The sequence below is a fragment of the Strix aluco genome, chromosome 23 (assembly GCF_031877795.1).
Source record: "Strix aluco isolate bStrAlu1 chromosome 23, bStrAlu1.hap1, whole genome shotgun sequence".
Lineage (NCBI taxonomy): Eukaryota > Metazoa > Chordata > Aves > Strigiformes > Strigidae > Strix > Strix aluco.
In genome coordinates this window covers 6740294-6763297 of record NC_133953.1, presented here as the reverse complement: position 1 = coordinate 6763297, position 23004 = coordinate 6740294, and the positions used below count along the sequence as shown (strand labels likewise).

The following is a 23004-nucleotide window of genomic DNA, read 5'->3' as shown; positions in this document are numbered from 1 at the left end:
CTGGATTTGTTACAGGCGGTTAGTCCTGAAATCTGGAAAACCCCGACGTTTCCAGGTGTTCACCTTGTTTACATTTCTGCGTGCATGACTAGTACAGGCATCACACACAACACGGCTTTATACGTTTAATGATAGCCCTGCTAAAAAGGAGGGAGTGGCACAGAAGTTATATGGCTAAACTAAGTCCACCAGACAATTGATGTAAGCTGAATCCTCACAGAGCCCAAGGCAGGTGGAAAACTGGCTACAATACTTTATATATGACTACTCTAAGTCAGTATCAGCAGGTTTTTGCTGTAATAAAAAAAAAAACCAACCCAAACCAGTTATGACACATGCTGGAAAGGAAACGTGTCTCTACCTTTCGGATGGAAAGTCTATGACCGTGTGGAATTTCCCCTGTAAAGCTGCAGGGCCTTCTCCCACTTCTATGTATTTGCTGTCTGCCACGATGGGAGAGTTGATCTGGGCTTGTGTCCGTGCCTGTGCCTCCTCCAGCGTGAGCAGCTTTGTGGAAGGAGAGGACACCAACAGAGACTTGGGCCGTGATAAGGAACTGTGCCCTGTAAGGGAAAACCACAGGCAACAGGGAGAATCAGAAACCAGCAGTACAGAGATCAAAGCTCTGGGTCTGTGTGTCTAGGGAGGTGCTGTGTTGTTCTAAATCTCTGTTATCCCAGCCACTGAAAGCTGTGCTCAAAATACTATTTTGTCAGAGGTATGTTTATGACAAAAACATTGTCTCAGTTATGTGAGCAGCTTAGTGTATTTAAAAAAAAAAAAAAGAGGGAAGCAGGTAGGTTGAAAACCTTCACTTGACATACTTAAGCTTCATCTGTATACAAAAGTCTGTAAAGAAAGTGATGTTTTTTCTTCTTCGAAAGCTTGGCTTTGATCATTCCCAGGTTCCACCTCTCAGGGTAACAGGAAATACCATGGAGTTGCCACAACTGACGTGCAGATGGACACAGTAAACAGAACCTAGCTGTGCCTCTTGCCCTGGGCCTTGTTACAGCTTGTGCTTGTTTCTGGAGACAAACGTGTCAATTTTTGTGAAGGCAGTTGATGTTGCCTGCTGCTGCTAGGATGTGTTAAGTCACCCTGTGTGCAGAGGAGACTGCTGCAGAGGAGCACAAGGAGACTGCTGTAAGAGCAGCTCTCTCTTGGGTGCCACGGCTTGTTGTGCAAGAATTTATAGGGTTAATTCACGTGATTTAAGGGGTGAGGGGGGGAAGTATGTCATCACACCAACCTCCTGGCTGGGTCCATCACTTCTAGCATCGCAGCTCCTGCGTGAAGTGTGTGTTTGCCAGTGTAAATGCTACCCCGGGTGTAGTTTGGGTTCCAGCTGCCTTGGCAGTAGCCTTACAGGGAATGGCTTAAAGCAGGCTTGGGAATACCACTTCTACCTCTTAGGGTTGGGTACAGGCACAAAGCTGGGCTCAAAAACGGAGGCTCTTGGAGGCACTGAAGAGGGTGCTGCACAGCACTCCTGCACTTAGCTGATATGCTGTGGAAGAGCTTGACCCTTCTTCCTGCCAGTTTTGTGTCAAAGCACAGTGAATGCGAATGACCAAGTCATTAAACAATTAGCTGAATTTACATGGTCCATTCTAAGCCTGGATAATCATTTGGCTCAGACTCTTAGCGTGCTTATCTTCCCCTGGCAGAGCTCAGCCTGCTGTGGGCTATTACTGTTCGGCCAGGCTAACCTCTGGCTGCTGTTGACTTAAAATTGCCTTCCAGTAGGAACAAAAGCTGGACTTAAGAGTAACTCTGCTATCCTAAGCAGAGGTAGGGCTTGTTTAAAAGCAGGGGGCAGCAAATATACTGGAAAACCAGCTATCTGTGCTCCACAGGTGGTGGTAACTGCACTGACTGTGCACATTTCATAGGAAGGGCAGGTTATCAAAGCAGATGGTACATCCTTAATGCTGCTTAGGAGTACTAATAGCTTGTGGTATCCCCATTTGTTGATCTGACATGCAGAGTAAACTTCCTTCCTGGTGCAACTCTGCTCTTCTCGATGGAACAGGTATACTTAGGGTCTTAGCAGTTACTCAAGGGAATTTGTAGGTTCCAAGGCTGAATGATGTTTCAAGTGGTCCAGGGTTGGGCATAAACGTGTTGCAGGTCATTCCTCATCCTAAAGCCACTAATTGGCAACAGAAACAGAGAACTGGGCAATAGCTGCAGGGCTGATGCAGACTGAGCCACGTGGCTGGACGGCCCTGCTAATTAACCCACACAGCCCTCGCGGAAGAAATAACCAGGATAGCAGATGTCTGACTAAATATTCCCTATTAAGAGCAAGACTAAGTTTCTTAGTGTCAACATGACTGAGTACAAAGAAGTTTTCTTTAAATCAGTTCATTTCTGCTGATGTCCTAAGGTGCTGATAAGGGTAGGCAGATCGTGCATTGTGTTGTACTACAGGATAGCTCAAATGGATACGCATATGCAGGAGCATTGATGATGATGGTTTTAAAACAAGGGGAGGGAGCAAGGGGAACAAAGATTTAAGAGATTCCTTACAATTTCTCCATGCTAGGACGTAAAAGTAGCAGCCACATGTTAAGATGTGCACTTCTGTAGAGCATCCTTGGCTTCTGGGAAAGGTACCAATAGCAATTTCTAAAACCAGGCTCTATTTGCCAGGTTCTAACATCATAACCCTGGAAATCTGTCCTCTAGGTTATAGACAAAATATATTTCAAATGTCCCAGGGGAGGCTCACAAACACATTAAGTGTCTGCTACCTTTTTTGATCAAGGTAAACCTAGTGGAGGAAGACACCTACCTGCTCCATCTCGTATGACTGAGCTGAGTTTGGAACTGAAGAGGACGTCCACGTGGTTCAAGATGAATTCCACAACTACCGACTGGATTCGCACCTCCATGAAGGCAGCTGTTCCGCTGAAGCAGGCAGACTCGATCTGCTTTGATCTGAAGAAAAGGCAGATTAAATGGAAACGCCAACAGCCAGAAGAACAGGGGAAGATGCACTCCTTTTGGGTAAGGCTTGGGCAGGTGTTGAGCTACTGTGCCTGGTTGCTCAGGCAGACACGACTTTAGGGGCAGTTAAGAGCATTACACAAGTGATCACACTAGTGATTTACATCCAGATTTTGGGTTTGACTCTTACTGAAGTGGAATGAGAAACACTGGGTCTAGAAGGAACAGGAGGGTGCGGCGGGTCCGGATCGAGGTACATGAACTGCACACACAAAGTGGGGAGCTTTTTCTTAACTTATTTCCAGACACTGTGACTGGCAGCAGTTTAGTGCAGTGGCATTGTACAAAGCTTGCTGTGGCCTCCTAACGTGATTTTTTTTTTTCCCCTCTAGCAGGGAATGTCTCCAACTGATCCTGCTCAGCAAGTACCCCAATATTCACAAAAGCAAACTCAAACAAGAGATCATTTGACTGCTTGCGGGTGAATTGCCAGAAAGGAGAAAAGAGCTTACCCTCATTAACTGCACACAGGGGAACCTATGAGTCAGGTTTCTCAGGTTGGTAACAAAAGCAATCCAGAAATCAATACAATAGAGGCCAGGGTGATTTTTTTTTTTTTTCTTTTAAAGCAAAACTTAAATTACACCATTAATTTTAAAGTACCCTACACGCACATTCAAAACAGATTTCAGGGGACAGATTTATCCAAGATAATTTCCGTAAGTTTGAATTTTTTCAGCCAAAAGCTGTCCAATTAGACTCTAGAGACTTATGCAGTGGGAAATCAGTGATGCCACTGAACAAATTTTCCTGGATGATCAAGGACACACTAGTCTCATCTGACCAGGAGAGGGGGAATTATCATCTAGAAAAGAGAGTTGGGGGAATCCTTCCTCACCACTCCTCAGTGGAATTACACTGCTGTTGAGACAGAATTATACTGGGGTGTTCCCTCCAGGTGGCTCCACTGACAGCAGCGGGGGCTATTTTACATCACTAGTTCAGCAGCTTGCCAGCTGGTCTCAAGCCCCTGCTTAGAGTAACTTTTCCTTAGGAATTACACACGAGGAGAAGAGCATGTTGGATGGAAGAAAGGATAGTCTTTCTCAAGTGCTGAAAGTTATGATTTTCTGGAGAACGAGTACCTGCCTGTTTTTTATAAATACAAAACCTTATCTTGTATTGAAATGGGGGGGGGGTGGGTGGGAAGTACCTTAGGAGGTTTGGAGCCCAGACGATTGCCAAGTTCTTAGTGTGCATATTTGTGATGGAGCAGTAATCAGCTAGACGAGCTAAGTGTCTCATTAGGAACTCCAGTGTCCTGGAAAACAGGAGATAGGCAGATGTTCAGCACCAATGAGCAAAGCCACGCTGCAGTGTACAAAACAAACCCCAGGTCATTATTTTATTTTGGTTTGACAGCTCCCAGAAAAAAAAAAACTGAACTATGTACCCTAAGACTGATGGTAAAGTTGTCTTTAGCGAATAATTACACCAGGGTGGGGCAAGGGGAATCTCTCCTGATTTGTCCAGGTCAAAGCACGTGCTGTCAGCCCAAGGGCTGGATCCCACAAACACTGAGGTGGACGGGAATAATCTAAATGCCACCAGCACAGCAGGATCGAGAAGCAGAGTGCCCTGGAACTTCATCACTTGGCTGCTTTACTGTAACACTCTGCAGCAGAAATGCACCCCTGCGCTGCTCAGAGCGGGGGGAAAGGATGTTGAACTTTAATCCTGATAAAGGGGGGAGGATTTTTCTAGGCACTCCCAGGATACTGAAAACCAGCAAACTGTATCCGAGTTTTACTTATGAAATGACTGGCTGCAGGTTTCCTGTAGGCATATAAGGCAGATCCAAGGTTAAACTCCAGAGGCTTCTGTTCACATAAAAAAAGAAGTTTTTTTTATTGTTAAACACTAGTGCCAACAGCCGTGAGGAGGAGGGAGCACAAGGTGGTATTGAAAATGCTGATGTATCCTCCTCAGTGCTGTTGCTTGGCAGCAGCCCTGGCTTGTCTCTCTCTCACTGCATGCCCTTTTTTTTTTTTTTTTTTGGGGGGGGGGGGCAAGTGGATAGAGGGGCTTAGGGGCTCCAAATTCCACAAACAGACAAGGCCTGAAGAGGGATGTTTCTGTCTGGAAACAAAACGGACCCATCTCCAGCACCCTGCACTGCCCTGCTCCAGCTCACGCTGCCAGTTACCTGCGTGGAACTTCTCATGGCAGAGTAACACTAAAATAAACTGTGTTTAGGTGTTTTTCCTTTTTTCAAGCAAACCTCAGGAAAGGAGGGAGAGCAGCAGCCCTGTCCACCTACAGCATTTTGCATCCAGGTGTCTCCCAGACCCCCTCTCTGGTCTAAGACTACGATACACACAGGCATCGTGATCTCCAAGTTAAACAAGTTTGTTTGCCCCATAAAATAAGAGTCGTTTTAGGGAAAAGGTGGAATGCACCAGAGAAAATCAGATGAGGGAGATGTGTGGTAAGTAGTCTTCACCAATAAATTAGGCATTGTAATTGGTATAAATAGCTAACTACAATGTATATACATCATTACAATACTTAGTAATTAATACTATTAAAGAGACATTAACAGACACTATTGTATTTAGCTATTAATACCAATCACCATATTTGTGTCTGCTGCCTTTTTACCATACCCTGCCATAATTTTTAATACTAAAGACCATTAACATGTTGTTATACTTAGTCAAGTCTCACTACCATGTAAGTTATTAATACTAATTAGTTCAAATATCTTATATAATCAGCTAGTGATTTTTAAACACCACCTTATATTTACTTATTCTACTAGAGCACTGTTAGAATTTGCTAGTTACTGCTGCTGCTGGGGGCAGTGGGGAATTGGAGACAAAATACACTTGACCAAATTAAACTGAAGGCCTGAACCCATTTTTTGGCTACATTTCTCTTTTTTTCACTGTGATTCCTAGAGCTGGTATTGTGCCCCACTCCCCCACAAAAAAAACCCCAGGTTTCCTTAGTGGTATCAGCCACTTCTGACATAAAAAGCTTGTATTTGCCTTCTATATGTAGTTCCAAGGAAGTCCAATAAGACTATGCAAAATATATAGTGTTTGTCTGGTAATGAGCTAATGAAAATATAAATCAACTTTATGTGGCCATAAACCATTTTAATATATAGAGGCCTAGCACAGGTATCTTGAGAGGGGAAACTGGAATTGCATCATTTCACTCCTGAAATGCTAGAGATAATAAAAGGCTGAGCTGTAACCAGAGTAAAGGCTGCACAAACCTGTAGTGAGGAGGGGGCAGCTGTTGGATGACATCATGAATTTTAACCAACCGTTCTTCATCTGTAGCAGCAGAAACAGCGTCCTGGAACAAGGCAGGAAGGGATTTAGCTGCAAATAAGACTAGATACCTGCCACAGCATCATGAACCACTGATGTATTGTTCTTCAGTAGTGAGGTGGATTGTGTTGCTCTTCTCTACCTTTGGGGAGGTGTCTGTCTCTTGGGGACAGACCGGCACACAGATAACGTGAGAAAGGCCAAGTAAATCAAGATCCAGGTCACTTTAAATCTTAATTGCACAGAGCAATTCCTTGCAGAGGGCTTTGGGCTCGTGTAGCATTTGCTTCTAATCCCACTCCTGTTCGAGAAATCACTGGGGAATGGCAAATGATAGGGGAGCTCTTGCAAAGCATCATTAGTGAGCCCATAACCTTCTCCTGGGGCCCCAGAAGTGGAATCAGTATGGTGTGGCCTGGGGGATGGAGGCACCTGTGAGTAAACCTGAAGGGGAAACAACAAACCTGGGGCACTGCTGCACTTTTGAAATAGCAGGATGCCACCAGCAGTGGGAATTTGGTGTGCGGGTAACACAAACAGCACTGGAAACTTGAGATCAGCGCTTCTAATCTCTCTAAAAACCCCAGTTTAAGCAGAAGCAAGACCAAGAAAGGCGTGTGCAAGACAGGTTCAGCTTGCTGCTGGATCCTTTTCAGTATTTCTCCCTTCAACCTGTACAGAGGAAGCCACGCTGAAGTGGAAAGGGAAAGGCACTGCCTTGCACTTACTGAGAACTTCTCGTAGAGTTGGTAGGTCAGCAGAGGGTTGGGGAGTTCACGGAAGTACAGTTTGCAGAGGGAGCCCACGCAGTGGATGTCTTGGATGTAAATGTCCTTTGTCAAGTCAGGAATCTGCTCGGAGTCAAACTCGTGGCTGGAAAGGAGAACAGAAAAATGGACAAGGGGGTATGAAAAGAGGGAATGAACATAAAACCCAGTGCAAATTACAACAGTCAAGAACAGCAAGGGTTTCCTGATTTATAGGAAAAAAAATAAATACTTAGTCAACCAAAGCCACATCACCCATGGTTGTGGTGTTGCTAGAGTGGATTTTTCCAAAAAAGAGACTTTTTTTTTTTTTTTTTCTAATAAGGCATTTTCAGTTAGATTTACAACCGATTGACTGGCTAGTCTGCAATCCCTTCTGCTGCAGCAGGGCTTTTTGCAGAGGCTCCAGGGAATGTCTTCCAAGACCATGGAGACAATCTGACTATTTAAGTCCCAAGGGCTGTGACTGGGAGCTTCGGGGAGGAGGAGTGCCCACAGGTCTGAAGGAAAGCTGCTGTCCCTTTGCATTTCAAAGGCCTGGAAATGGAAATGATAAAGCAACGCTGAACAGCAGTGCCATGGGCAGCTGCTGCAGATGGAAACCAGTGTGCGCAGAAATTCCTCGGGGACAAGCTGGTGAGCTGAGCACGCCTCTGCTACAGGGTGAAGAGAGCCAGGAACCACATGAAGAAAATCCCTGAGCATTCCCCTTGGTTTTCAGAGAGAGAAAAACCAAAATCGTAAACATTTATGAAATAAAAGCTGAGCTTAGAAGGCCAAGGGCTGGCTTGCTGCTAGAATATGTGCATGGAAAGTGCTGTTTCAAATTAGCAGGGCAGCTTTGCAGGGACTAGCGTGGTGAGTCAGGCCACGGGGAGCTGCGAGAACAGGGCTGCTCCAGCTGAGGCTCAGTTTCCCTACAAGGGTCTGTCTTTAAGCTGTAAACCTAAACAGCTTAACGGGTTGTTAGGTAAAACAGTGGGCAGTGGGGGAGTCCCCATCCCTGGAGGGGTTGAAGAGTCGGGCTGACCCAGTGCTGAGGGATCTGGTGGAGTTGAGAATGGTCAGTGTGAGGTTCATGGTTGGACTGGAGGATCTTCAAGGGCTTTTCCAACCAAGGTGATTCTGTGATGCCGGGAGTCATCCTGTCTACACTACGCCCACAGCAATGCCGAGGGCTTGGTGGCAACATCGCTGGCTTCTCCCCCTGCTCAAGCCAGGCAAGTTGTAACACAGAGGAGAAAACACGCCCTTCAGCACAGCTCAAACTGAGCTCGCTTCTCTCTGTCTATGGCACAGAACCAGTCCGTACCAGTGTCTGAGGCACCAGGCCTATTTCTAACTGCAGCGGTCAACCGTACGTCCCTACAAGATCAGGAAGGAGCTCCTTCCCTCCCCTAGACACGGAGGCTGCATGAGGGAAGCCACTGACACTACACCAGGCTGGGGGGCAGAAGAGGTCTCTGCGTCTTCAGACAAGAGGGAGAACAGCCCACCCCAGTCCCTCGTCCCAAACACGGCACCGACGGAAATAAAGGTTTCTGTTTTCCCCAACTGATGGATTGCCTGCAGCCAAGATCCTCAGCGTTCAGTATATACCGCTCCCACAGGCATGTTCTGACTCATCACTTACTCATATCTGGGAGAGAAACTTATTTCCTCACTTGGCTCCACAGAAGAGCAGCGAGCACAGAAGGGAGATCGCGGAAAGACACCAACCCACCCCATGCGCAGACACTCAGCCTTGGCTGAAATTCTCTGGCCGTATCCTGCCCTACACTAGTACTGGTACTCCAGTATCTTTTCCTAGGACTAAATCTCACGCCACGTCAGAGATGTACCCCTGCAGAAGCAGAATAGGGAGTGAAGAAAGGGAAGCCCTACCACGTTCAGCCTTTTTTCTCTCTGAACTGGCTACTTTGAGAACTACATATTATTTCTCTTGACACCAAAGGAAGATTTTGTTAGTAGAAGAATACAACTTCACAGTCTCTCAGAAAAACCCAGAGCCCTAACACAACTCAACACTCGCTCTGTTTTGCCTACCAGCCAAATAAAGGAGGCTACCGTGCTGCTAAAGAGCCAACCTCTGTCCTGGAGTAAATCCTCCCATGTGGAATAAATTCTCTAACTTTCTCTTCAACCAAAAAGCCCTTTAAATTTGGGAGATCCAATTCTTCTATGTGAAACTTAAGAACAGTGACTCATTTACAAGGATACTGCAGCCCTAGCTTTGAAATAAGCCTAATGATCTGTTTATATAGCTGGAAACTACAGCAATGCAACGTGTCCTACATTAATCAAACACTTATGAAAATCTGTAGTGATTTAGATGAACATCAGGCACAATGTCTACAAGTGATGCCATGTACTCCCTTCCTTTTGTCTTTGGAACATCTCAGAAAGTTGAAAAATAGACTGTCACTTCATTCTCTGTACTATACCAGGGAATTATGCCATTGAAGTTTTAGAAAACCATTTTTAAAGCACCTTTGGAAAACAGTAAAGGAGAAAATGGTCTTGGCAACACAAAGGGAAAAAATGGACTAGAGACGCGATTAGAAAGATGGTCCAGCACAAGCCAAAACGGGGAATTAAAGGGATGTAACTGAAGCAAGGGCAAACATTTTATTCAGCCAAGACTGCTGTGGGCAACAGCTACAATCAAGAGTCTTTGGAGCCTGTATATCAAAGCCTTGGGAACAGATTTTTAAAATGGAACTTGCTGTGATTAGAAACAGGATTAAGCAGAATCAGAATAAGCCCATCCATACAAGGGTTTGCACAGTAACTGTACCAGCTCAAACCTGTCCATCGAACAGAATCACCTCGGTTGGAAAAGCCCTTGAAGCTCCTCCAGTCCAACCATGAACCTCCCCCTGACCGTTCCCAACTCCACCAGATCCCTCAGCGCTGGCTCAACCCGACTCTTCAACCCCTCCAGGGATGGGGACTCCCCCCCTACCCTGGGCAGCCCATTCCAACGCCCAACAACCCCTTCTGCAAAGAAATCCTTCCTAAGAGCCAGTCTGACCCTGCCCTGGCGCAGCTTGAGGCCATTCCCTCTTGTCCTGGCGCTGGTTCCTTGGCTCAAGAGACTCATCCCCCCTCTCTGCACCCTCCTTTCAGACAGTTGTAGAGGGCCATGAGGTCTCCCCTCAGCCTCCTCTTCTCCAGACTAAACCCCCCCAGTTCCCTCAGCTGCTCCCCATCAGACCTGTGCTCCAGACCCTGCACCAGCTCCGTTGCCCTTCTCTGGACACGCTCGAGTCATTCAATGGCCTTTTTGGAGTGAGGGGCCCAAAACTGAACCCACTCATCGAGGGGTGGCCTCACCAGTGCTGAGTCCAGGGGTAAGATCACTTCCCTGGTGAACCTGGGAATAACTGGTAGAAACAGGATATCCTTCATATGGAAAATACCCACCCCTCTGAGGCCATGGGCTAGGATCAACACTGGAATTAGTCACATGCCACTAGGTTCTCTCAGTCCCTTCACAACAGAAGAATCCATGCCAAATGATGGGAGGAAAAACAGCCTCGCAAAAGGATAAACACCATTTACTGGGATGAGAACAGCTCCTGAGTGGGGAGGACACACACCTAGCCTTCCCCCGCACAGCCGTGCAGCATGGCAATGCCACCCACCAAGAATTATGCAACTATTCGTTGCATGTTACCAATTAATCGCTAATACGCCAGGAGTCCAAAGCAACAAGGAGAACTATCAGCTGCTCAAAAGGGCTCCGGGAGCAAGAGGAAACAGGAATGAAATGTGACAGCACAGTGACACCACAATCCCAAGTGAAGGAAAACTTCCTGCCAAATGCCTTCCACCGAACAGCGCTGCGTTCCTCCAAAACGGTGGCAAACCCAGTGTACCAGCCATCGAGCGCAGACTGCTGCCCCAGGGCAGGGTTCTGCAAGCGCACCCTTCGAACCTCGAGAGTGCCTCATTCACCCCGTGCACACAGGTTCGTCAAACCCAGCGCCCTTACCGTAGTTTCTGGATGTTGGACGCGATCCCAGACAGACGATATATTCCATCCACAATGCCATGTTTCTCAATGAACTCAGTGCAGCTCTTGAGGACCTGGGGGACTAAAGAACAAGTGTTGCTGGTTAGTTGGGCAGGTTATTGTAGTCCTAGTTGAGGTTGTGGCCTTGTCAGATGCCATAAACTAAGCCCACTACTGCTTTAGTTCTTCCTTAGAGGAGAAAGCCTGTAAGAAATTTAACTTTGGGAGTTGGTGTGGAAACTGGTCAGAGGTGTTCTTTCCTTTAAAGAAATGCCAGAATATGAATTGAGTTGAAAAAAGTCACTTCTGGTCAAGCAGAGACAGTGCAGGTCCCATCACAACTCCCACAAGAACTGTGGTATTAAATTCCATTCCAGAAGAGCTGTAAAATTGAGTAAATACAGTCTCTTTGGCCAAAGACTTCCTTTGTTTTCAAATGTATACAGGATTAACCTATACTGCTTGGTTTAAGAAAATATAAACATTAAGGAGATGCTGTTTTTTGCACCAGGGCCAGGAGAGTTCTTACAACTGCTAATTTCATCCCCAATGTCTATCAGAGCATGACTGGATTTAGATAGCTACACAACATACCACACTCACAGCAATTACACACAGTCCTGGGTATGACAGAATGGAAAAAATAAGACCAGAGGATATAATTAGGTGTCAAGTTAATATTCAAGCCGCTTCACCAACCCATTCCTTCCAGTTGACTTCTCAGCCTCACGCAGCATCCACTGCTGGAGCTTTCTGTCCACCCTTGTAAGCTTAAGGAGGAGCAAATTACTTTATTTAGAAAAGGGAGATACAACTGCCCCAAACACAGAGAGAAAATTAGGATTGAGCTCTTGTGACCATCAGCAAATCTTCATGGAAAAAGCTCAGCTCCTTGTGGATTCCTCTGCAAGCCACCTTTTTGCTACAGTTCCTCTGATGATCTAGATTTATTCTTACATTAGATGCCAGGTCTGATCAGTTTGCCATGTGACACAGATTCTGAATAGGTCATGTGGCAAATCCCCTTATATCAAGCAGCAAATGCCATCTGCCAGTCAGTCCTCCTCAGTGCTACCGAACTTCAATGCTCTGTGCTTTCCCCTTCCCAGTCACTTCACTGCTTTTTCCCCCAGCTTGCAGCAAAATCTCATGCAGCCAAAGAAAAGACTCATTTTAAATGGTTCCCTGGAAACCAGCAGGTGCATCCTTGGGCTAAGGGCGCATCTGCTCCGCACTCGAGCACAGGACAGAACAAAACCTGTAAATCTGTGTGGCACGTCAATCGTCTCAGTGAGAGCAGATTAGGCCCTGGACCTGCCGATACCCAAAGATACCAAGAGACAGTCAAAATGCGTCAGGCAGACTCTAACATTACGCTACTCGGCATTTACAGCATCTCACGCTGCTTTCCTTGTACAGAGAACAAGCCTTGGAAAGCAAGCGCTGCTTTTTTTGGGAAGGAAAACCAACGGAGGTGATCACCTTCTGCTCTTCCCTCCAGGCACAACGGAAATTTCAACTTCCACCACCGCAGCCAGAAGACATTTGCAGAAGGAAACCTCAGCATCCGCTCTGAAGCTGAAGGTACCTCTCGCAGCCTTGGGAGCTCAGAGCAGCACCACAGTTGTTGGCATTAGGAATCAACCAGACACACATTTCAGGCATCTGAGCCAGGATAAGCAACGACTTCTCACCGCTGAGGGAATACGCATTTGGAGAGCACGTCAGTAGAACTTGCATCAGTCACCCACAACAGCGTAAGGCACGTGTCTGAGACCAGAGCGGGCGGAACAGAAGGCCCTAAATTCTAACACCATTTCAGAAAACACTTTTGGAAGACAATGCTTACCCCTTTACGCAAAATGATTCAGTATCTCTTGAAGAAGAAAGTTTTTAAAGCTTTAAGTGGACAGCGAAGGAGTTATATGATACTCAAGCAGTTGCCAAAAAGGGCTAAAATATGTAGTGCGTTGCACTGCAGCGCTAAGAGCAAGTGTGACCCAGGTACAAATTGGTGCAGAAAAGCTGAGAAATGGGAACAGCAGCACCCATTGCCCCGAAGGCAAAGGACAAGGCTTCAGATGCTGACACTGTGAGTGGTGTCTTTTCTTCTGTTGAGAAAAAAAAGCGCCTTAGATTGCAAGACACCCTAGGCTCATGCTCATTTTGGTTTCACGGAGAACCAAGCGAGACGATGTGAGATGTCCACACGTGTGTCTCCCCACCACCACCCGTTACAAAAGGTGAGAGGGCACAAATCTCATGAGCGAACCGAGCGAGGGTGCTGGGCCCAGCACTGCATCAGTGGCATCTCCTTCTGCCAACTGCCCGACCACAAGAGACACAAAGGATTGGGTAAAGGAATTTGCCGGAATTTTAAAGTGTTGCGGCAAGATCTGCCAATGCTTAGGTGCAAAAACCCAAAGGCTGTAACGGTCCGTACTGGAATCTCAACAGGAGTCCCCTTGAAATTAGTAGCACCCGTTGAAATAAAATAAATAAGCAAATAAATAAATGGCACGTTTCCTGTCTGCCTAATTCCTGCCAGGGAGGCTGATACTGGCCGGGAAGGGCGATGCACACACACGTGGGGACGTGCCCAGCCAGCTCTCCTCTTCACCTACACACCACGACCACAGCTGGGACACCCGCCCGCGCTTCCTAATCACCGGCCTGCGCCCCAGGGAGCGAGCTCTGCACATTTCCCAGGCCTTATCCTTCTGGGGTTTATCTAGCTGTGCAAACAAACAGCACGGTAAGAACGGTATTTACCTACCAGTTCAGCTCAGCAGCAACCCCTCGTGACAATGTGAATCAGGTCAAGGGAGAACAGCGAGAAGGTGAGGGGTGTAGCACCACAATACGCTTCCTAAAGTACTTATTTGTCATGGCAGATCCTGGGCACGGTTAGAATAATTAATATACACTGAAAGAATTCTAGCAGGCTTGTTCTATGCATTTCCTAATCTGGTTACCAGGACGATCTGTTCTTTAAGCTAAATATATCGTGCCAGCACCACAGATATTTTGGGGGAATTCTGCATGGTTGGAGAAGTGACTGAAATTCAAGTAGGGCTATAATTATACTTGAAGGCCCTTTGCTGGAATGGTGACTTGATTTTTCTGATTGTTGAACAAAGATGACACCTGACAATTACCTATGTGTTTAACCTCCCTCTGCCCTTTGAATCCCAAGCCTTTTAGCTAAATATACATTTATACGGATGTATATACACACATACGAGGGAACGGTGTCTCTTGCCACCAGAATGAAATGGCAGGATGACAGCACAAGCTAAGACTTGACTTTGCGAATGCAAAGTGTGCCAAGACCACCACCTGTGGTGGCTTCCGACATCCCGTTGTGGCTTTTTCAGGCACCTATCTCTGTCTACGGCACAAATCCCTCCCCTGCTGCAGAGGTGAACTCCTCAGTGGTCACGTCACAGAATCACAGAATCATTCAGGTTGGAAAAGCCCCTCGGGATCATCGAGTCCAACCCTCAGCCCAACTCTACAAAGTTCTCCCCTACACCACATCCCCCCACAGCTCATCCAAACCGCCCTTAAACACACCCAGGGATGGGGACTCCACCCCCTCCCTGGGCAGCCTATTCCACACTCTGACCACTCTTTCTGGGAAAAGGTCCTAATTTTGGCTTCTAGATCCCAAATCAATCACCGGATTTGAATCAGAAAGGTACCTCAGCTGCATCACAGCGGGAAACTGATGGAGATTTCTTCTCATAGGATGTAGCAGCACCTACACTCAAATTCTATTAATGGTAGTTAATTACTGTAGTTTCCTGCAATTACAACCGCCAGACTTGACGACGCAGGTGGTTTGTATGAGCAGTCGTAAAGGTCCACCAAGCTCAGCACCTGGTTTCTGACAACTGCCACGAGCAAACCACGTTGAGAAAGGCACAAGGAGGGAACAAGCACACGGTAGTTCCTCCAGCCCCAACAATCCTCTGCTCAGGAAACCTCTGAATCGGCGTCTGTGTTTATTAAACCCAGCACACAGCCCTTTCCAGTTCCATGTTCCCAGGCAAGTACCAAAAACGTACCAATACTCCCTGTTGGTTTTATTCCTTTCCTGAGCAATACTGTCTTCAACCACTGACTCCGGATAATCTCTCCCCAGTGAGATTTACCCTGCTAAAATCCACAGGCAGGTGCTGCAGTTGAACACCTCCCTCTTGGTGAGAATCGGAGCACTGTACGCATTTCCCGTTCAAAATTCAGTCACCTTCCCTCCTTCCCTTCGCTGTCTCAAATAACAGGCAGTTCAAGGAAACAAAGCACAAAAGGCTGGAAGTGTGGAAGCATCAAAGGAGACCGTAGCGTATTTCATCACCACAGCAGCTAAAGGAATTTATTCAACTCATTCCTGAGCATCTCTCAGCTGGTTTGAAAGGTTTATTGCATCTCCTAGGGCTCGTTAACTGGTTAATTCTTTGCCATTAAGAGGAAGCAGAAGTTTTATGGTTTTCATTCTGAACAACATTTTGATTCATCTCGAAGTCAGGCACATTTCCTTTCCTATCATCTTGGTTTTATTTTTTCCTTTTTAATCTTTTGTAGCGTTCCCTCCCTGGGTTTTGAGAGGCTTGCTTTATTATTTTTTTTTTTCCTTTCTTAGTACGTTACTGGAATCAAAACTCTTTGTTCAGCCTGGGGAAAGAGGCCTCCCATCAAGCTCCCCTCTAGCAGTGTGGTTTTCACAGTATCACAGCAGTAAGGTGAACTGCCGCACAAGCCCGGCCTGTTGGCTGGTTAATGGACCATAGCACACCAAAATGCAGCTGAATTCCACACGTAGCAAATAAACACAGAAAGCTAAACCTGCAGCCTGGCAGCAACGAGGAAAATGAAATAAACTGTCCTGAGCACCGCTCTGAGCCACCTAAACAAAGGTGATCGAGTGCATGCAATGATACTTAAGCATATGAAAAAAACAGAACTGACTGAAGGAATGTAACAGAAGGTTAAGGGCTATGTTTTGAGAATATAAATTGAAACAATCAACCATAAGATAAAGTTTAGGTGGAGGCAGCTCACTCTTAATTGTCCTTTATTGATAGTGAGGAAGGTACATGCTGGGGATGAAGTGCCCCAAGAACACCCAGTACAACACAAAAGGTGCCAACTCCGTCGTGGATGTGCCCCTTTCTTGCAGCTTTGTGACTAGCTGAGCTCTGACAGCTTCCAGACATCTGAAATTAGCCAAATAAATCCTGTCTCCCTTGCCATATTAACATGTGGTTATGTAAAAACCTAACAATGAATATCCTCGCTTGAAGAAATGCAGTTGCTTTTACCCCAATCATCTTCCCATTGTTAGCTCAGTTTTGCAAAAAACTGTCCAAGCGTTTCCTAAAAAAAAAAAAAAAGGAACTTTTTCCAGGAACCTCATTTCAAACTACTCCTTTGGTGAAACTCTTCCCTCTACCTTACAGTAAGTTACACAGAAGGTGTAAACCAGCATGGGACAGAGAGGTTAAAGACAGGTTAAAGATTTCTTTTTTTACTGTCCTGTAGGGAACTCCTTGCCACCCAGCGAGTCACCTGCATGTGTCACTTCAGAAGCATGCAGACCCCACCATCCCCTGCATGTTCAGAAAAACAAAAAAAACCTTTTAAAGATTCTCTTCTAAGGACTTTTGCCTCGCTTCTAATTCTGTGTCCTCACGTTTGAATCACCAGGAGTAAGAGAGAAGGACAAGACCAACCAAACAGCAAACTTCCTTCAAGATGCTCTCTTCCCCATTTCCAAGAAGTGACCCACATTAAAATTGTTTATGCTGTGGATGAGTTGCACAAAGTCTGACCCTGCTGTCACAAGCTGCACTATTTCCTGGTAACGTGCAACGTTTTTATTTGAAGTGTGACTTTTGCACTTGGGAAAATGCAATAATGGAAGAGGGGGCCATAAACCATGAGTCAGATCCAAGAGATACCACGCAGCGCCCATCTGTGGAAGCAGCCTCTGGCACCCGACTATTTTTTAAGGCTGGGCTCTTTTTTTTTTTTTTTTTTTTTTTTTTTTATGGCAGCTTACCCAGAAACTGTGTGAAAACAAAGTGCAAAGTTCAAGCCTGAGAAACATAAATCCCACTGTGTTGCATCAGGCTAGGAAGGCAGATAACCACGTTTTTCGAGTCCTGGGAGATCAGCAACATTCTTGATGCTGGGGATATCTATGCTGGGGCTTTTTTGCACTTGAGGACTGCAAGTGGTACCTTACTGCACTAGTATCAAAGATTGGAGCTGTTGTGTAGTAGGCTGCAGCCTACTAATTGTCTGGGGTTGGTTTTTTCATTTTTAACACAAAATATCCGCAAATGGAATAAAGATACTACTAATACATTCATATTTGGACTGTGTGCTATGTTTTCTGTTTAGATCAATTACACTTACTACAATAAGTTGAGAGGGGAAGAAGTATCCACCTCGTTAAGAGCAGAGGGGTAACAGCACAAGCAATTCCTGTAAGGACTGCAACATTTTTTCCCGTGTTTGTTCCCCCTACAGCTGTAGTGTTTCGAAATGCAAATTAATTTTCAACTCCCTGCTGTCCTCTGGGTCACTCAGGCATAAAGAATTTTGCTCCTCACAGCTGCAGGCAGGGTGAGAAAGAAGGGGAGAGAGAAACTGTCTCTTTTCTTAACTGCAAAAGCTTGTATTGCCTGCTCAGCTCTCCCTTTCTGCAAGTACTTCCCCCAAACAAGTAATTCTCCACGGGGACCCCATGTACCTCTTTGTAATGCTAACCCCGTACCCAATAATCTCGAGTTCCAGCAATTCAGAGGGCAGATGGTGAAGCAATAACAGCGCCTGTTATGTTTGGAAATTTGCCCAAACTAGCTCAAAACTATCGGCCTTTAAAAGTATCAACTTGTGTTCAAGGAGTTTGTGTAGCAGAGAACGCATCTGCAGGAAGCGGAATATTCTCTGCTCATCTGCAATTTGGGTCAACTATTGGACTTTTTGTCCCGGCTGCTGGATTTGTCTTTTATGCTACTCGGGTTTGTGCGTGCAGAGGCACATTGACCGGATCAGGGAGAAACATTCAGGCACCTAAACCACGCAGGCTTTTCTTGATTTACAGAAGTGCTCCAGTGAATTTGGCACTGTTTGGTTTCCAAAATGTCTGGCGTGTTTAGAGTTATGAAATTATGCAAACTCAAGCAAGGAACAAAATAAATACAGGGGATACATACAAATAAGTTTACTTATTTCCTACAGACATTCACAAGGCTACTCTGGATCTAGCATGCCAACCTGTGTTAACACTTGAATAAATACTATTTAATGTTTATATCATGCTCTTAATCTTTTAAGTACTTCAGAAGAATTAGAAACTTACCCTTGTGGCACCTTGGGGGCAGATACGGACTATTAATTTGATTTTACAAACGTGGAGATGGAAGGGGAGATATCAAGCAAGATCCTCAAGGCCATGAAAAGTGTGTGGGAGATGGGGTTTGAGCTCCCAGCTCACCGCCCAGAACTCTGACTACAGCTTAGGTCAGTGATTGCCCAAGTCCTTTGGAGATGGATTTTGATTAAAAAAAATACTGTAAATTGTGAAATACTGAAAGCAAACTGGTTTTGGCCTGTCTGAGGCTGACTGGTTTCTATATATCGTCAATCTTGAAAAAAGGGAGAGCCAAATGAAATCATAGCCAGCAGGACAGCAGGATGAATGGAAGGGGATGGCTATGTGAGCTCAAAGGGGCTGTCAGATCGCAACAGCCCCACTGAATTACTGCCCCAGAATGCAACTTTACAACCATTTTTTCCCCGTTTACACTGTCTGTGTGCAGAGCTGCGGCAAACATGGACTCAGAGGCAAGTGAAAATGCTGAGGCAGGCCAGTATTTCCTCACTGCATAGCATAAAGCAAGCAGGAAATGATAAAGGATTGTAAGAAACAGAGATGGTCAGTTTGGGCTCCGGCATGAAAGGCAAACCAATAAGAGTGCGTGTCAAATCCTCCCCTTTGTTAATGATTTCTCAAGCACAAAAGTAAATCACCTGGGGAGGAGAAAAAATGTAATGTATCTCTATGGCATGCAGCTTATAAACAACGTTTAAAGTTTCAAGTAATGGAAAAAAATTCACTGATGGAAAACCATGTCCTCCCCATCTAACAGCAGCTGTCTGCTTCATGGGCACTGACAGACCAGCTACAATTTCTAGTTAACTAAATAAAATATTCTGGTGTGGGATTTGCCCCTTCACAATGACTAGCCACGTACTATACAATTAGTTTCAGTTTTCTCAAGAGGACCACAGCGCACAGAAAAATACTATAAAGGGGGGCGGAACAGCAGGATTTCCAGTTTCCTCAATACCTGCATTAGGTAGGAAACTCAAGACACACCCCCTGATTTGTGCGCTGTAGCCTTGTGTACGAATCCTCCACCTGCCATGTGTTTTATTTATGGCTCTCTTTCCCCAGGTATCAAGGAGAGCATTACAAAAATTATTGCATAAGTAAGGATGCACTTTTTTTTTCCTGCTGTGCCCAAGGAGAAGTTAGGATCCGCTTTTTTTTTTTTTTTTTTTAACACCTATATTATGGTAGACAGGGTGAATCACCCTCCAGATATACCAAAGTTAATTAACCTTAGACCTGGATAATAGCTGGATGCCCAAGAGTAAAGAAGATGAATCCTACTTTAAAGAACTTGCCCAAAGTCACACAAGAAATGTCTTAGCAGGAAAGAGAATTGCAAACAAATCCTTCAAAACTCAGATTTATGTCCTAATCATGAACTCCTTCAAAACTCAACACAGAAGTAAAAGATCTGACCCTACTCGGAGGTTTGAAACCTTTCAGTTCACATTCAAACTTGTCAGCTTGGATACTCTGAAAATACCTATTAAAAGTACAAAAATTCCCCAAGGGTTCATTCACAGAATGAACACATCTAATATAAACCTTCAGCCTCATCCACAGCCAACATTCTCCTCAGCCCATCGTAGTGACTGTGGCCAATTTCATCATTCGGATCTAAATGTTATGGCTAACACACACGACCTACCTTCTTCGTGCAGCACTTCAATAAACCTTTGTATAAGAACAAGAAGTTATTGCTTAAACAAATCCATTGATGTGGTTGCCAGCACTCAAGTCATAACAATTCCAGGCATACTTGGGGAACTACACTCCAGGGTTGCTGTGCTGCCACGTAACCATTTGCTATTTGAACTGCAGTGGGCCCAGGTAAAAGCTCGAGGATTTATTTCCGAGGGAAGCTCTGCAAATGCTGAAAAGCCTTTCTGGGAGCACAAAGCAATTCCTTACCAAGGCATCACAGGCAGGGATTTCCGTAAATTGGAAGTTCTTGGCTTTCAGGGGCTGCCTTGTGTTTACAGATAAAAATAGTATTTAAAGAAAGGAAGGGAAAAAAGCAACGATTTTGTAAATATTTATAACTTTCTACTTTTCAGCAGAGTTTGCTTTACTACTTGTTTGTCCTGTTCATTTTCATTCTCTAGCAGTAATAGAGTGGAAACTGGTTAAATTTACCCTCTAAGAGTTAAAACATCAAGAAAAACTAAAATTAATAAACACGTGAGGCTCAACAGTCCTGAATTCCAAATCAAGGCTTCCTTCACAAATGCCAAAGATCCAAAGCCAGCCAGGCAGACTTTTATTATAATGAAAATTATTTGCTAGTAAAAGGGACTCCTCACACTAGCACCAGGAACCAAAGAGATGACATATAGATTACTAAACTTATGCTTGAGCTAAGGGGAACCAGATTTGTAAAGATCCCTGCCAAGATGCTGCCCGAGATCTCATTCCTTGTGTTACTCTGTTCTGGTAACACTGTTCTCCCTACACTCAAATCTGCAATAAATTAGCATCAAAGGCAACTACATCACCCAGCTGCAGCCACGGGATCGCCCGAGGGGAAGGGTAACACCGGAGGACCCAGAACAAGCTGTGATGTCACCCGAAATCCCAAGGTGCTGCTAAGGAGCTTATCTGAAGAGCATAATGACCAGCACAAGGGAATAAAACCATCCCTTGCAAACGGTTGTGGCTGGTGCCCAGTATAGAACAGGGATCAACATCCCCTAACTGCTCTAATTTGATCGTGCGTACACAGTTCTGAAAAGTCTCAGCTTTCATTTCATTTTTTCTTTAATCCTACCCAACTTGTCCAAAATAATTGCTCATAAATTTGGGGAACTGGAAAGAACAGACAGCAAGAATCAGGTGCGTTACTAAACTCTGTCTTTCGTAGGCATTCACCTTCTGAGCAAGAAAAGCAGTTCCTTTTCCCGTTGATTACAGATCCCTGGTATTTTCTAACAATTCAAAAAGGAGCTACAGATCTTCAATACGGGAAACTGGTCGATTCAAGATGAGTGCCATTTCTACATCCATCTTTTCCAATTATGGAAGCTGATGATGTATCGATGCAAATGCATAAAGAAGTACAAAAAAATACCATTTGCTTTTAGCCTACAAAATGTTAATAGAGCTGACTGTACTGAATGGATTCCCTCATGAAATAACACCTGATACCACTATTCCAGGGTACACCAGGGTTAGCCTGTGCTCCACTCTGACCGCCAAGAGAGAAATGATCATCTTTATCAAGTGCCAGGCAACAGGAACATTTTCAGCATGGAAAAAGAACCGACAGTATTTTATAGCCCATCCTCTGTAGCCCAGGCAATTCCAGCACATTATTCCCAGCAGCATTTGAATAGAAAGTACATTGTAAAGTAATCCCTCATCTGCTGCAGCTCACGACTCCTTTACTCCCTGAAGAGCAATGTGGCTCTTCTCTAGCACGTTGATCACACGAGAGAGCTGGCCAGGCGTGGCTAACCGACCTTGGCTAACCGACCGGTGAGCCCCCAAAGCCAGAGAGAAACGGCACCGCTGCAACTACAACACCAAGTCACCTCCCTGGAAGGGTTCAAGGCCAGGTTGGACGGGGCTTTGGGCAACCTGGGCTAGTGGAAGGTGTCCCTGCCCATGGCAGCGGGGTGGAACTAGATGACCTTTAAGGTCCCTTCCAACTCAAACCACTCGATGAGTCCATGACCATCAAGCCTCCCCATCCGCGTTGCGGCTCCATCCAGCCCACCTCAGTCCCTGCATAAACCTTGGCCACATGCTCTGCCAGTGACCTGCCCGGTTTTCCAACCCTCTGGCACCTTGTGCAGCCAGGCCCAAAGTTTCTGCTAACCACGTTACTGCAGACTCCTATGCTCGTCATAAATTCAGAAGTTGTGGAGAGCTCTGTTTCGAAATATTCTGAGGCGCAAACGAGGACATGGTACAGATGCTGCAATGCAGCATTTAACCAGCTCCCACACTGAACAAACACATCCTCTGCAAGCACAATTCTTTCTAATTGGGGTCGAGCTAAATTTGAGTTCTATTTGGTTTCCTCTGAGAAAAAAAATATTCAGGGGAAAAAAAAGTCTACCTACCTACAAAGGGAACAAAGGCCTCTTCACGAGTCAGGGATTACGCTGAGTTTGCCGCATCTCGCAGCTCCATAAAACAAACTAGCATGGCGGGTGTCAACAGCACCAAACCAACTGGGAACATGTCTCAGGGCAATGAAGAAACAGCTACTCCCTACTAAGCTTGGTCTGCTTCCAAATGACGCTTCATTGGCAGGGGAAGTATTCAAAACCCAGAAGGAGCCAACAAATGAATAGCGCACTAAAATTAAACGGAGACGGGCCTCTTAAGGCAGGCTCCGTCGGGTGATGAGAGCTGACCGGAGAGGTACTGTGCAAACCAACATACTCGAAGGAAGCATCACCACAACCTTTGCTAGATTTAGACCCAACAGAGAAGTGAAAAATCCCTCACATCAAAACTGGTTTTACTCTTACAGGTACCAGCCCATAATTCAGTACTGACGTGTGACAG

The 23004-nt window shown here is 45.5% G+C and overlaps 1 protein-coding gene across 5 annotated transcripts in view; it reads right to left on the bottom strand.

Annotated features, from left to right (window-relative positions):
- Positions 1-23004, bottom strand: part of ARHGAP32 (Rho GTPase activating protein 32) — a 263491-nt gene that overhangs the window by 12489 nt on the left and 227998 nt on the right. For all 5 annotated transcript variants that reach the window (XM_074848691.1, XM_074848692.1, XM_074848695.1 and 2 more), the window contains 6 exons: positions 11061-11163; positions 7025-7169; positions 6239-6321; positions 4169-4276; positions 2801-2946; positions 362-563 (listed from right to left, as the gene is read on the bottom strand). In XM_074848691.1, coding sequence (XP_074704792.1) covers positions 362-563; positions 2801-2946; positions 4169-4276; positions 6239-6321; positions 7025-7169; positions 11061-11163 — 787 coding nt within the window. The remainder of the gene's footprint in view (positions 1-361; positions 564-2800; positions 2947-4168; positions 4277-6238; positions 6322-7024; positions 7170-11060; positions 11164-23004) is intronic.